This window comes from Microchirus variegatus (assembly GCF_963457635.1).
Source record: "Microchirus variegatus genome assembly, chromosome: 2".
NCBI lineage: Eukaryota > Metazoa > Chordata > Actinopteri > Pleuronectiformes > Soleidae > Microchirus > Microchirus variegatus.
In genome coordinates, this window is record NC_139803.1 from 45,130,442 (window position 1) to 45,145,026 (window position 14,585).

The 14,585-nt window shown below is 41.9% G+C and overlaps 2 protein-coding genes across 2 annotated transcripts in view; one reads left to right on the plus strand and one right to left on the minus strand.

The window, feature by feature from the left end:
- The first annotated feature begins 2,885 nt into the window (after positions 1–2,885).
- cmasa (cytidine monophosphate N-acetylneuraminic acid synthetase a) lies at positions 2,886–11,056 on the plus strand. Its single transcript, XM_083909876.1, has 8 exons — positions 2,886–3,324; positions 3,659–3,801; positions 5,116–5,271; positions 5,863–5,999; positions 8,577–8,671; positions 8,794–8,953; positions 9,043–9,208; positions 9,437–11,056. Exons 1-8 carry the CDS (start codon positions 3,053–3,055, stop codon positions 9,643–9,645), a joined length of 1,338 nt encoding a protein of 445 aa, XP_083766002.1. The 5' UTR covers positions 2,886–3,052; the 3' UTR covers positions 9,646–11,056.
- Positions 11,057–11,875: 819 nt separating this feature from the next.
- The window catches only part of LOC310942518 (E3 ubiquitin-protein ligase TRIM39), a gene marked incomplete at both ends in the record, with an annotated part of 5,925 nt that continues 3,215 nt past the window's right edge, over positions 11,876–14,585 (minus strand). Inside the window, 6 exons of the mRNA XM_083907918.1 lie at positions 11,876–12,028; positions 12,125–12,221; positions 13,325–13,443; positions 13,882–13,992; positions 14,104–14,168; positions 14,236–14,262. Coding sequence (XP_083764044.1) covers positions 11,876–12,028; positions 12,125–12,221; positions 13,325–13,443; positions 13,882–13,992; positions 14,104–14,168; positions 14,236–14,262 — 572 coding nt within the window. The remainder of the gene's footprint in view (positions 12,029–12,124; positions 12,222–13,324; positions 13,444–13,881; positions 13,993–14,103; positions 14,169–14,235; positions 14,263–14,585) is intronic.

Sequence of the window (14,585 nt, forward strand, 5' to 3'; positions counted from 1 at the left end):
GTGTGGGAGAGTGAGTGACTTTGGTGTGGGAGAGTGAGTGCCTTTGGTGTGGGAGAGTGAGTGACTTTGGTGTGGGAGAGTGAGTGCCTTTGGTGTGGGAGAGTGAGTGACTTTGGTGTGGGAGAGTGAGTGACTTTGGTGAAGCTAACCACCAACGTTACCATGGTGATTTGAGAGGCTCCTCCCCCTGATTTAAATCTCATTTGCTTAAAGTCGACTGTTGTTTTATTTCTCTTCTGTCTTTGTTTTTGTTGTCGCTTTGACACTTTTTCTCATGACTGGGTGGAGTCGGGTGACATACCTGTGTGTGTGTGTGTGTGTTTGTGTGTTTGTGTGTTCTTGTACTTGCAGCATACTGAGGACCAGTGAGGGTTTTTAACCAACAAAGTGAGGTCATTTTTACGGAGTGAGGACATTTTGGCCGGTCCTCACTTTGTTTTCAATGAAATCACTTCCTTAGGTTGATATAACATGCTATACTCAATCTGTCAAAAAAAAAAAAAAAATTCAAATTTTGGACGACATAGTATATAGTATGACTTTTTATGTCAAATTTTGGACCAAACATTTTGCGTCAATTTTTTTTTCAAGTTTTGGACCAAAAATTTTGCATCAATTTTTTTGTCAATTTTATTTCCAGATTTTGGACCAAACATTTTGGGTCCAATTTTTTTTTCAAATTTTGGACCAAAAATTTTGCATCAATTCTTTTTTTCAAATTTTGGACCAAATATTTTGGGTAAAAATTTTTTTTAAAAATTTTGGACCAAAAACTTTTCGTCCAATTTTTTTTCACATTTTTGACAAATCATTTTGCATCAATTTTTTTTTCAAATTCTTGACCAAAAATTTCGGTTCCAATTTTTTTTTTGTCATTCATGAAGTAGATATTTGGAATTGTGTTGATTTATAAAGTGGAAATGCTGGTCCTCAGTATGCAGCAAGTACAAGAATGTGTGTGTGTGTGTGTGTGTGTGTCCAGCTGTAAAGGAAGTGTCTCTGACTCCATTATCAGGATTCCATGAGTGAGAACCTGTTTTTCAGTGACGTAACAATAACAATGCTCCTCCTCTCCTCTCCTCTCCTCTCCTCCTCTCCTCTCCTCTCTCCTCCTATCCTCTATCCTCTCTCCTCCTATCCTCTATCCTCTCTCCTCCTATCCTCTATCCTCTCTCCTCCTATCCTCTATCCTCTCTCCTCCTCTCCTCTCCTCTCCTCTCCTCTCCTCTCCTCTCCTCTCCTCCCCTCCTCTCCTCTCCTCTCCTCCCCTCCTCTCATCTCCTCTCCTCTCCTCTCCTCTCCTCCCCTCCTCTCCTCTCCTCTCCTCCCCTCCTCTCATCTCCTCTCCTCTCCTCTCCTCCTCTCCCCTCCTCTCCTCTCCTCTCCTCCCCTCCTCTCATTTCCTCTCCTCTCCTCTCCTCCTCTCCTCCTCTCCTCCTCTCCTCTCCTCCTCTCCTCTCCTCTCCTCCTCCTCTGCTCCTCTTCAGACTCTTACAGGTGAGTCACTCAGTTTTAACACCACCACAAGGTGGCAGCAGAAACACTCCTGACCAGAGCTGGACAGTAACAGAGAACATTTACTTGAGTACATTTACTTTTTTTTAAGGTATCTGTACTTTATAATCTTTAGGGAGTACTCATGACTTTACTCGAGTATCATTTGAGAGGTAAATATTATAGTACTCTTTACTCCACTACACTTATATAAACGTGAGTACACAGTTACTTCTTCTACTTCTAATAAAACTCCATGATCACATTTAGTTTAGACCAAGATGCAGCAGGTCCATCACACACACACACACACACACACACACACACACACACACACACACACACACACACACACACACACACACACACACACACACACACATATTTTCACGTCCTTCAGTTAAATAATCTCATTGTGTACAAACTTACATGAATTTAAGTTTATCTCCAGATTACCTTTTTGTAGATAATCTCGAGATTATTTTTTAAATACATTTCTATTAAATATTTTCACTGCATCATTATTCTAAACTTTATTTCCACAAATTAATTATTATTTAACTATTTATCAAAATGTCTTTATCTAAAAACTGATTTATGAAAGATTTTCAGTTTTATTCAAATCTTTTCTTTTGAATGATTTTCCCCCTGATTTGACCAGCAGGTGTCGCCCTTGTTCCACTGTCTGTGCGTCACTGTGGAAACTGCTGCTCAACGTCATCATCCACTTGTTTTCACTGAAATATTTTTTTTAACACATGCACACACATATATATATGTATTTCTAATAATACATATATATGTATATATATGTATTATGTATATATGTATTTATGTATATCTATTTTTAAAGCTTTAAAAATAATAATAATCAATAATACAGAATATTAGAAGATATTTATATTTTCTTCAATCTTAGAATTCTAAGAAAAAAGTCTGAAGGGGATTTTATTTTGTAAGATTTACGACCGTACGTTGTTTTTATTGTTTTTTGTTTGCACAGGAAATAGAAAAAAGTCCGGATTTTTTACTACTTCCTGTGTCTTATTTTGAAGGCCAGGTTGAATGGAAGTGATGCTATGTAAGATTAGCGGCTTTGTTTTGTAAGAATAAAACTTAAAAGCTTAAACTCCAGATAAAACATGAAAGCCTTTATTTAAGTTACATCATTCACACTTAAGAGCTAATGTGTACCGGATATTGTTAGCTAGCTAGCTCCCGGTTTATTGATGTAATTCAGTATGAATAAATACATAGAATTAATGTATAGTGATTAAATTAAATGACGTGTCTGTGGCTGGTAAAACTCGTCACACTCCACAGCAGCAGGTGGCGGTAGAGCGTAGCTGAGACACAGAGGGTAGAATAAAACCAGGAGCCTAGAGCAGGAATCACAGTCAAACTGGACCAGGAACGAAATTGCACAGAACAACTGAGCTAACTGTGGACGACCTGTGTGCCTCTACAGCCCGAGCAGAGCCGAACACAGCCGAACACAGCCGAACACCGCAGCAGCGTGTCGCCGTTAGCCCGTTTGCGGTGAACCGTTACCGCCGCCATGATGTCGCAGGCGAGGAAGAGGAGCCTCATCGTTGCCGAGGGCGAAGAGTCTGTGCCCGCGCCGAAGCTCCACGCCCGCGGGGACGAGCCCCACAGACACGGGGACGAGCCCCACAGACACGGGGACGAGCCCCACAGACACGTCGCGGCCCTGGTTCTGGCGCGAGGAGGAAGCAAAGGAATCACGCTGAAGAACATCAAGAAGCTCGCGGGTCTGCCGCTGCTGGGCTGGGTCCTCCGGGCCGCCGTAGACTGTGACATGTTCACCAGGTACTGACGTCACTGATGACGTCACTCACAATGTCACTAATAACATCACTAATATTATCAAATGTTACTACATCATCATCATCAGCTGCTGCTGCAGGGCTGTGTGTGTGTGTGAGTGTGTCTGTGTGAGTGTGTCTGTGTGTGTCTGTTGTGTTGTTGTGTTCTCAGTGTGTTCTCATTGTGTTGTTGTTGTTGTTGTTGTGTACTCAGTGTGTTCTCATTGTGTTGTTGTTGTGTTGTTGTGTTCTCAGTGTGTTCTCATTGTGTTGTTGTTGTTGTTGTTGTGTACTCCGTGTGTTCTCATTGTGTTGTTGTTGTGTTGTTGTGTTCTCAGTGTGTGGGTGTCGACGGACCACGACGACATCGAGAACGTGGCCAAGTCTTTTGGAGCTCAGGTTCATCGTAGGAGCTCTGAGGTCTCAAGAGACTGTTCATCATCTCTGGAGACTATACAGGAGTTTGTACGACAACACACAGGTGTGTGTGTGTGTCTGTGTCTGTGTGTGTGTGTGATCTCCTCTAGAATTTACATATAGAGTGTATATATATGTGTATATGTATATATATGTGTATATATATATATATGTGTGTATATATACATATGTATATATATATATATATATATATATGTGTATATATACACACGTGTATATATACATATATACACGTGTGTATATATGTATATATATACACACGTGTATATATATACACGTGTATATATACACGTGTATATATACATGTGTATATATACACGTGTGTATATATACACATACATACATATATATATATATATATATATATATATATATATATGTGTGTATATATACACATATGTGTGTACTTGTACATGTATCTCCAGTGTTTCTCTGGAGCTGAGATAAATAAATCCATCATGGTCAGAGAGACGTGGTCATAGATGGTGGATCACGCTCTCAAAGTTCTCCTGGTGCATTCCAGATTGTTGAAGAAGCCTCACCCATAATCTGATCATAATCTGATCATAATCTGATCATAATCTGATCTTAATCTATCAATTCTCATGATGTTTGAGGACTCAGAGCTAGAGTTGATTTCTGATCTGTGAGTTTACATCAGAGAGGAACGAGCTGCAGCAGTGATGACGAGTATACATGAACTAACAACAGGATGAATCCATTCATCCATTCATTCATCCATCCATTCATTCATCCATCCATTCATTCATCCATCCATCCATCCATTCATTAAGTCATCCATCCATTCATCCATCCGTTAATTCATCCATTTATTCATCCATCCATTCATTCATCCATCATCCATCCATCCATCCATCCATCCATTCATTCATCCATCCATCCGTTAATTCATCCATTCATCCATTAATTCATCCACCCATCCATCCATCCATCCATTCATCCATTCATTCATCCATCCATCCATCCGTTCGTGTTAGCCGCAGCGTTAGCATTAGCATTAGCCGTAGCATGTTCTCAGAGACACATGTTCCTCTCAGTAGTTGTGGGTGAAGCTTGTGTTTCATCGCTTTAGCAGATCTGTCCCTCATTTGACCTTTGACCCCAACCTGTCCAGGCAGACGCTGCACATGTTTGAGTCTTCTTCTTCTGCAGGTGATGGTGTTGACGACAGCATACAGTCTCGGTGGTTTACATCAGTATGTGAAATGACCTGCTGAACAGCGTGTTTGTCCTCACTGGGGTTAGGGTTAGGGTTACAGATAACAGATTTCATCTGTTTTCAGATCTCTGTCGTCTTCACTAACGATAAGATTCTCTGTGGTTTTCTCTCCTGCAGAAGTCGACGTCGTCTGTAACATCCAGGCCACGTCGCCGTGTCTGCACCCGTATCACCTGCAGGAGGCGCTGGAGATGATCATGCTGCGAGGCTTTGACTCCGTCTTCTCCGTCGTCAGGAGGCATCACTTCCGCTGGCAGGAAGTCGAGGCAGGAAGTGAGTCAGTACACCAGTGTGTATTTACAGTGTGTATTTACAGCATACTTTACACTGATTTACAGCATACTTTTCAGTGTATTTACTGCATACTTTACAGTGTGTATTAACAGCATATTTTACTGTGTATTTACAATGTAGTTTACAGTGTATATTTACAGTGCATTTACAGTGTATTTTACAGTGTGTATTTTACAGTGTGTATTTACAGCATACTTTACACTGATTTACAGCATACTTTTCAGTGTATTTACTGCATACTTTACAGTGTGTATTAACAGCATATTTTACTGTGTATTTACAGTGTATTTATATAGTTTCCTTGTGTCTGGACGCTGGCGAATACGTAACATCATTCTGAGAATCTCAGCGCTGATTGGCCGCCGCGTTAGCATGATTTTAGCTTGATTTTTTTGCCAAAGTTGAACATTTTTATCTCGAGCGTGAGACGCGATGGCTGCCAATCACGTATCGCGTCAGTGCGTGGACATATACGAAGAATAAATGACCAAAAAGATCGAAAACACAGGAAATGCCACAGGGTCAAAGGTCATCTGCCTTTTTAAAACACTAAACTCCGCCTTCTTCTAGACGACAAAGTCACTAAGCCTCTGAATCTGGACCCAGCAAATCGTCCACGGCGTCAGGACTGGGACGGAGAACTTTGTGAGAACGGATCATTCTACTTCACCACAAGAGACCTGGTCCTGAATCAGCATCTGCTGCAGGTCTAACATCCTCACATCCTCACATCCTCACATCCTCAGATCCTCTCATCCTCACATCCTCACATCCTCAGATCCTCTCATCCTCTCATCCTCACATCCTCAGATCCTCAGATCCTCACATCCTCACATCCTCAGATCCTCACATCCTCAGATCCTCACATCCTCACATCCTCAGATCCTCACATCCTCTCATCCTCACATCCTCTCATCCTCACATCCTCTCATCCTCACATCCTCAGATCCTCACATCCTCACATCCTCAGATCCTCACATCCTCTCATCCTCAGATCCTCTCATCCTCACATCCTCAGATCCTCACATCCTCTCATCCTCTCATCCTCACATCCTCTCATCCTCACATCCTCAGATCCTCACATCCTCTCATCCTCAGATCCTCTCATCCTCACATCCTCAGATCCTCACATCCTCTCATCCTCTCATCCTCACATCCTCAGATCCTCAGATCCTCTCATCCTCACATCCTCACATCCTCTCATCCTCACATCCTCTCATCCTCACATCCTCTCATCCTCTCATCCTCAGATCCTCTCATCCTCACATCCTCAGATCCTCACATCCTCTCATCCTCACATCCTCTCATCCTCACATCCTCTCATCCTCACATCCTCACATCCTCTCATCCTCACATCCTCAGATCCTCAGATCCTCACATCCTCTCATCCTCACATCCTCAGATCCTCACATCCTCTCATCCTCACATCCTCTCATCCTCAGATCCTCACATCCTCACATCCTCTCATCCTCACATCCTCAGATCCTCACATCCTCTCATCCTCACATCCTCACATCCTCAGATCCTCAGATCCTCACATCCTCTCATCCTCACATCCTCTCATCCTCACATCCTCAGATCCTCTCATCCTCACATCCTCAGATCCTCACATCCTCTCATCCTCAGATCCTCACATCCTCTCATCCTCACATCCTCACATCCTCTCATCCTCACATCCTCAGATCCTCACATCCTCTCATCCTCACATCCTCACATCCTCTCATCCTCTCATCCTCAGATCCTCACATCCTCTCATCCTCAGATCCTCTCATCCTCAGATCCTCTCATCCTCACATCCTCTCATCCTCTCATCCTCAGATCCTCTCATCCTCTCATCCTCTCATCCTCAGATCCTCACATCCTCTCATCCTCTCATCCTCAGATCCTCACATCCTCACATCCTCAGATCCTCACATCCTCTCATCCTCACATCCTCTCATCCTCACATCCTCAGATCCTCAGATCCTCTCATCCTCACATCCTCAGATCCTCACATCCTCTCATCCTCACATCCTCTCATCCTCACATCCTCTCATCCTCACATCCTCTCATCCTCACATCCTCTCATCCTCACATCCTCAGATCCTCACATCCTCTCATCCTCACATCCTCTCATTCTCACATCCTCTCATCCTCTCATCCTCAGATCCTCTCATCCTCACATCCTGAGATCCTCACATCCTCTCATCCTCACATCCTCTCATCCTCACATCCTCAGATCCTCTCATCCTCAGATCCTCACATCCTCTCATCCTCACATCCTCAGATCCTCAGATCCTCTCATCCTCACATCCTCAGATCCTCACATCCTCTCATCCTCACATCCTCTCATCCTCTCATCCTCAGATCCTCTCATCCTCACATCCTCAGATCCTCACATCCTCTCATCCTCACATCCTCTCATCCTCACATCCTCTCATCCTCTCATCCTCACATCCTCTCATCCTCACATCCTCTCATCCTCAGATCCTCACATCCTCTCATCCTCACATCCTCTCATCCTCACATCCTCTCATCCTCAGATCCTCACATCCTCTCATCCTCACATCCTCTCATCCTCACATCCTCTCATCCTCACATCCTCTCATCCTCAGATCCTCACATCCTCTCATCCTCACATCCTCACATCCTCTCATCCTCACATCCTCTCATCCTCACATCCTCTCATCCTCTCATCCTCACATCCTCAGATCCTCACATCCTCACATCCTCTCATCCTCACATCCTCACATCCTCTCATCCTCACATCCTCAGATCCTCACATCCTCTCATCCTCTCATCCTCACATCCTCACATCCTCTCATCCTCTCATCCTCACATCCTCTCATCCTCACATCCTCTCATCCTCAGATCCTCACATCCTCTCATCCTCACATCCTCTCATCCTCACATCCTCTCATCCTCAGATCCTCACATCCTCTCATCCTCACATCCTCTCATCCTCACATCCTCTCATCCTCACATCCTCTCATCCTCAGATCCTCACATCCTCTCATCCTCACATCCTCACATCCTCTCATCCTCTCATCCTCACATCCTCTCATCCTCACATCCTCTCATCCTCACATCCTCTCATCCTCTCATCCTCACATCCTCAGATCCTCACATCCTCACATCCTCTCATCCTCACATCCTCACATCCTCTCATCCTCACATCCTCAGATCCTCACATCCTCTCATCCTCTCATCCTCTCATCCTCACATCCTCTCATCCTCACATCCTCACATCCTCAGGTTCTCTGTGTTTATTCTGCTCTTTGTTTAATCTGGTTCCTCTTCTTCAGGGCGGAGTGACCGGCTACTACGAGATGAAGCCAGAGTACAGCGTGGACATCGACGTGGACATCGACTGGCCTGTGGCAGAGCAGAGAGTCCTCAGGTATGACGGAGATAATCTCTGAAATCACTCAATATGTGGAGATTATATATCTATAATAGATTAGCTACAGCTGTGTAATCTGAATACATCCAGGAGAATAACCTCAGAGTGTATCTCCACAGGTACGGTTACCACGGTAAAGTCGTCCGCCTCATGTTCTGCAACATCTCAGGATGTTTGACAGACGGAAGGATCTTCATGTCAGGAAGTGGAGAAGATCTGGTGTCCATCAACGCCAAAGACACCGTCGGCATCCGGATGCTACAGAACGAGCTCGTGGAGGTAACGTTGTCTTCAAACATGGATCTAAACTTCTTCTTCTTCTTCTTCTTTTGGACTCCCGAGCACTCACTTCCATCTTCCTCCACCAGGTGGTGCTGCTGACGTCCAGCACAGATCTGTTGGACAGCGAGCTGGTGGACAAACTGTCCAAGAGGACGGGCTGTGAGGTGGTGAAGGTGGGTGAGGAACCTCTGAAGGATCTGAAGCTGGTCCTCGAGCGGAAGAAGCTCAAGTGGAACCAAGTGGCGTTCATGGGTGAGACGCAGATTATAATCTCAATCCCTTCTCTGGCAGGTCGTCTTGTTCAAATGACAGATTAACTCGTCTGTTTACGTGAGAATCAATCTGAGTGGATAATCTGGTCAAACACAATAAAAGTCTCCTCAGTGTGAGGAACGCCGAGGTCACGCCGAGGTCACGCCGAGGTCACGTCGTTTCTCCACCAATCACTGACTCCCTCCCACGTTTTTCTTCTTCTCTCAGGTAACGACAAAATGGACGTCAGCTGTCTGAACCTGGCGGGTTTGAGCGCGGCGCCCAGCGACGCCACGACGGCGGCCGCCGACGCCGCTCAGTACTCGTGTCGCAGCGTGGGCGGAGGCGGAGCCGTCAGAGAGTTCGGAGAACACATTCTGCTACAAAGAGAAAAAGCCAAAATGAAACGCGACAGAATCGACACGAGCAGCAAATGAACGTCTGAGTTTGAAGTGGTTTTTAAAAAAGAAAATGCAAATATGCACCAGGAATAACCAGATTATAATCTCAACACTTTCAAGATAATGGTTTACAATCAAACCTTTGAAGAACAAAGCTTTTTTTATTTTTATGCTTAATTATGTTACATCAGAGGAGTTTTTAACTGAATATGTCATCATGGTCACATGATGTCAGCTGTTGTTACGGAGGCGTCGTTAACGCCTCCTGCTGTCCGGGCGGTGTAATTTACTGAGCAGAAGTGGTGCGCTGCTACCAAAGCTGCTGTTAGCATTAGCTTAGCTTGTTTCTTGGGTCAGGATTCTTCTATTTTTCACTGTTACAACGTTGTTGTTTTACTTCATCAGCTAAACCTGAAAATAGGGAACATAAATCAGTGTTAAAAATAAATCAATTCAGTTAGCAAAGCTGCTGTTAGCATTAGCTTAGCTGACAGTACCCGCTGTCACTGTTACATTTTTGTTTTTAATTCATTAGCTAAGGTTGAAAATAATACAGAGTAGAAATTCCATTAGCTAAGCCACTGTTAGCATTAGCTTAGCTTGCTTTCAGGTCAAAATTCTTCTAGCATTCACTGTTACAATTTTTTTTTTTTTAATTCACTGGCGAGTTTAGAAAACAAAGAACATATATAAGTGTTAAAAACAATAATCCAATTAGCTAAGCTACTGATAGCATTAGCTTAGCTGACAGTACCCGCTGTCACTGTTACATTTTTGTTTTTAATTCATTAGCTAAGGTTGACAATAATACAGAGCAGAAATTCCATTAGCTAAGCCACTGTTAGCATTAGCTTAGCTTGCTTTCAGGTCAAAATTCTTCTAGCATTCACTGTTACAATTTTTTTTTTTTAACGTCACTGGCGAGTTTAGAAAACAAAGAACATATATAAGTGTTAAAAACAATAATCCAATTAGCTAAGCTACTGATAGCATTAGCTTAGCTTCTTTTCAGGTCAGAATTCACTGACCAGTGTTCACTGTTACGAAGTTTTTAATTCATTAGCTAAGGTTGAAAATAATAAAGAACACAAATTCCATTTGCTAGGCTACTGTTAGCATTAGCTTAGCTTGTTTTAAATCAGTGTTTATTTTGTTGTTTTAATTCTTTTAATCCACCAAAGTCTCGTTCTTTAAATTGCGAAAGGGACATTCTGTTGTTTTCATCGTGATTTAAAAGATTCATGAACCTGACGCTGGTGATGTTTTCACACAGACTGAGCTAACTACGCTAACGATAACGACTGATAATGCTTATTTGTTTATAGTGAATTATTGTGACTTAAAGGTTAGATAAGGAAGTTTTAAGGACTCACGGAGTGGAATCTCGTGAGTTTTAATTAATTCATTTAAATTCATAATTAAAAATAATGTCTTCTTTGTCCATGAATGAGGAAAATATTTAAATAATTCTGTTGATTCTGTTTGTTTTTCCATGTGTCAATCATTTTCACTAAAGTCAAAGTGGATTTAAGCTCTCTGTGTTCTTTTAATATGAAGCATTAGCTTAGCCTCGTTTCATCTCTTAAGTGTCACGACTTTGACTCAAACCTTGTCCGGTATGACGATATACGACCGCGGTGGCATATGTTGATGAATATTTCACGTACCAAGGATTGTATTTGGAAGAAGTGTTGGTTTGCAGAACGCACAGATTTGAGCGGCTAATTGAGGAAAGTTGTACTAAGAAGAAAGTGAGTACCAGTTTATCGGTTACCTTTACAGATAATATATCGCCGCTAATAAATTCTGCGGCAAATGTCGTTTTTATCGTTTATTATTTGACAGCATTTTAAACAAAAATAGATCAAAAGTACACTTGCATCAGTCACCGCTTAGGTTAGCTTAGCTTAGCTTAGTATAAGAAACAATCACACAGAAGAAAATGCTAACATACCTATATATATTCCTATTGACACAGGAACAGTGGACAAACATAACATTTTTATAATTAAATTCATTTTCACAGACGAAAAAAAGGAAAACTGATTAAAAATTTCAAAAAGAAAAACAAAAGTCGCCTTCCTGCGCTTCCTCACACGACTTTATTCACAGATAATGAACAAGACAAAGTATCCTCCATTTTTAAAGACTCATCTAGTCGTTATGCCAAGCTATGCTAAGCTAACTACACACATTTTAAGTTCTGCGATGGAAGAAAATATTGGAATATTGACGAGCGGCACGTCGTTCGTTCATTCCGTCACGTTCACTCCGTCACGTTGACCGGCGTGATGACGAGCGGCGCGTCGTTCTTTCCCGACTTGTTGGTGCACGGACTGAAGAACGGAAAGATGCTCTCGCTGAACGTGTCATTGAACGTGTAGATGTGGATTTTAGCGTCGACGTTGTAGAAGGAAACCTGCGGAGGACAAACAATAAGAGTGGACATTACTACGCCGTTAGCCTAAATAATTATATATATATATGTATATATAAACAATCTCCCATAATGCACCTGTCCTTTATCGTAGTCCACAAATACCCCGATCTTATGAGGTTGCAGGTTCAGGTGAACGTCTGTGGACGCCGCCGTACGAATGGCGTATTTGTTCCTGTGAAGAAACGTTTGACCACGTTATAAAACGATCTAAACGTCTTTGCTCAAGGACACGTGTAGAAGAGCAGAGTCAGGAAGTGAACCCACAACTTTCCAGATAAAAGACACCTGGTCCGACCACTGATCCACCGCGGCTCAACGCTAACAGCTCACTTTTTAAATACTTTTACTTCTAAAAAGTTCAGTAAATGTCATAAACTTTAAGACTTTTACTGAACTAAAATGATAAAACGTGACTTAGTCACTTTATACAAGACTGTTACTGCCTTATAATGTTTATGTTGTAACATTTCCTGTTTTATTTTGAAAATCCCCCTGCCGTTTGTATTTACAGGTGCTTCACTTCCGCTGCTAGCTTTGTTCTCGTCGTGTTTTTGCTAACACTGAGGCTCATTCTTCATCAGGTCAGTGCTATGATAAGTTACTAGTTAGTCGTGGTTAGTTAGTTGTTCTGTCAAGTTTAAAACAATACTGCGTAAATACGACAGAAGCGTTTGAAATTGGAACATTTTACAGTTTCCTGTGTAACATTTACCTGTCTGTTAGCAACGCATTGTTAGCTTCTGTTGCTAACAAACGTTTTTTTTTTGAGAAAGTAAATCTTTACTATATCATTTAGTTCAAGACATTTGCACTTATGAATATACAAATAAATAATAAATAGGATAAATTAATAAATAAAAAATAATCATCTTTTCCCTGATTTCTAAATGTGTCGCTAACTAAGAGAAGTTTGTTGCACCTGAACTGTAGCTTAGCCACAGCTAACGTAGCATTAGCTACATGTGCTAACACTTGAGCACCAGAGAAAACACCTGAGAATCATGTCCACAGACACCAGCAGGGGGCAGTAACTGTATATACAATAAAAAAAAAAGAAGACATTCTTAAAAGAATGACATCACATCCGGTTAAGCTGTTGTAGCTATCAGTGCTAACTAGAAAGATAATTTTCTGCTGTATTTTATACGTAAATATCAGCGTAGCTACGTGTCCACAGACACCAGCAGGGGGCAGTACAACAAAAAGACAGAGGTGTAACAGCAGCTTTATTCTGCAGGGGGCGCTACAGCTCTGAGACACAGTAATCAGACTCACTTGTTCCTGAGGCTGAGGAACCAGTATCCATTGATGGGATTGACTTCAATCTTCCCCTTCCTGTTGATTGATTGTTTGGCCACGCCCAGATCCCAGTCCGTTTTCCCGCCCACTTCCACCTGTTTGTGTCACAGTGACATCACGGATTAATCGCTACATGTTAGCATTAGCATCTTTGAAATCACGCCGACAAAGAAAAACTTTTCACTGAATTAATCGTCAACTTTTTAGATGATTTTTCATTTTCTACTTTCTTTGCTCATTAAACAAAGGAATTATTCAAACATGTTCTATTTCATGTTGCAGCTTTATTGCTCATAAATAATCAATACTTATCAATGATGATGATCATGTTAAATCAACAAAACATTGAAATCATCATCATAATAAACTCATTATTTTCTCAGTAATAATGGATTTGAATGACGTCACAGTAACAAGTCTTTATTTGTACGTTTACAGATGGACAGGTGGACAGATGGACAGATGGACAGGTGGACAGATGGACAGATGGACAGACAGACAGATGGACAGATGGACAGTTGTCCCTCTCTTACCTCCCAGTAGTGTCTCCCAGAGGACATACCCTCTCGTCCCAGGACACAAACCACTCTGTCAAATCTCTCTGGATTATCTGGAAGCAGCTGATGTTTGTCTCCACATTTCACCTGAACAACAAAGCACAGGTCGTCAATCACCACGGTGAATATATGAATATTAATGAGACGTGTATGAATATGAATGAGATGTTAATGAATATGACGAGGTGACAGACTCACACTCTTCATGTCGTCAGACAGAAGCAGTCGAGGATGAGCTGTAATCCGGTCCAGAGTCACGTCCACTGTGTCATAGATTAGATTATTCTTCATATAATAATAATAATAATGAAATAATCTGTGTGAAAGTACCTGCGTATTCCTGCACCCTCTTCATCCCTGCACACACACGTGTTACACATTATTATTATTATTGTTATTATTTATATTGAAGAAGATTTCTGACACACATTAAAAGAGAAAAGATAAATAACACAAGTGATGAAAGAATGTGTATAAAAATATGAATATATTACAGTGAGAAGTGATGGGATTAGAATGGGATTATATTAGATTATAATCTGGTTTGTGTGAGCAGTAAAACTGTGATCACTCACTGGGTTGTGTTGAAACTGGACCGGACTCCAGAGCTGAAGTAAAACCTGGAGCGGAGTCATGAGAATAAAGTGTGATTATTGAGTTTATTCTGGAGATAAAAGGGA

Excerpts from the sequence above, each read along its gene's own strand:
- cmasa (XM_083909876.1), top strand. The coding sequence starts at position 3,053 with ATGATGTCGCAGGCGAGGAAGAGGAGCCTCATCGTTGCCGAGGGCGAA. Across the intron at positions 5,272-5,862 it reads GCAGGAAGTCGAGGCAGGAA|ACGACAAAGTCACTAAGCCT; the intron begins GTGAGTCAGTAC and ends GCCTTCTTCTAG. Across the intron at positions 8,954-9,042 it reads TACAGAACGAGCTCGTGGAG|GTGGTGCTGCTGACGTCCAG; the intron begins GTAACGTTGTCT and ends TTCCTCCACCAG.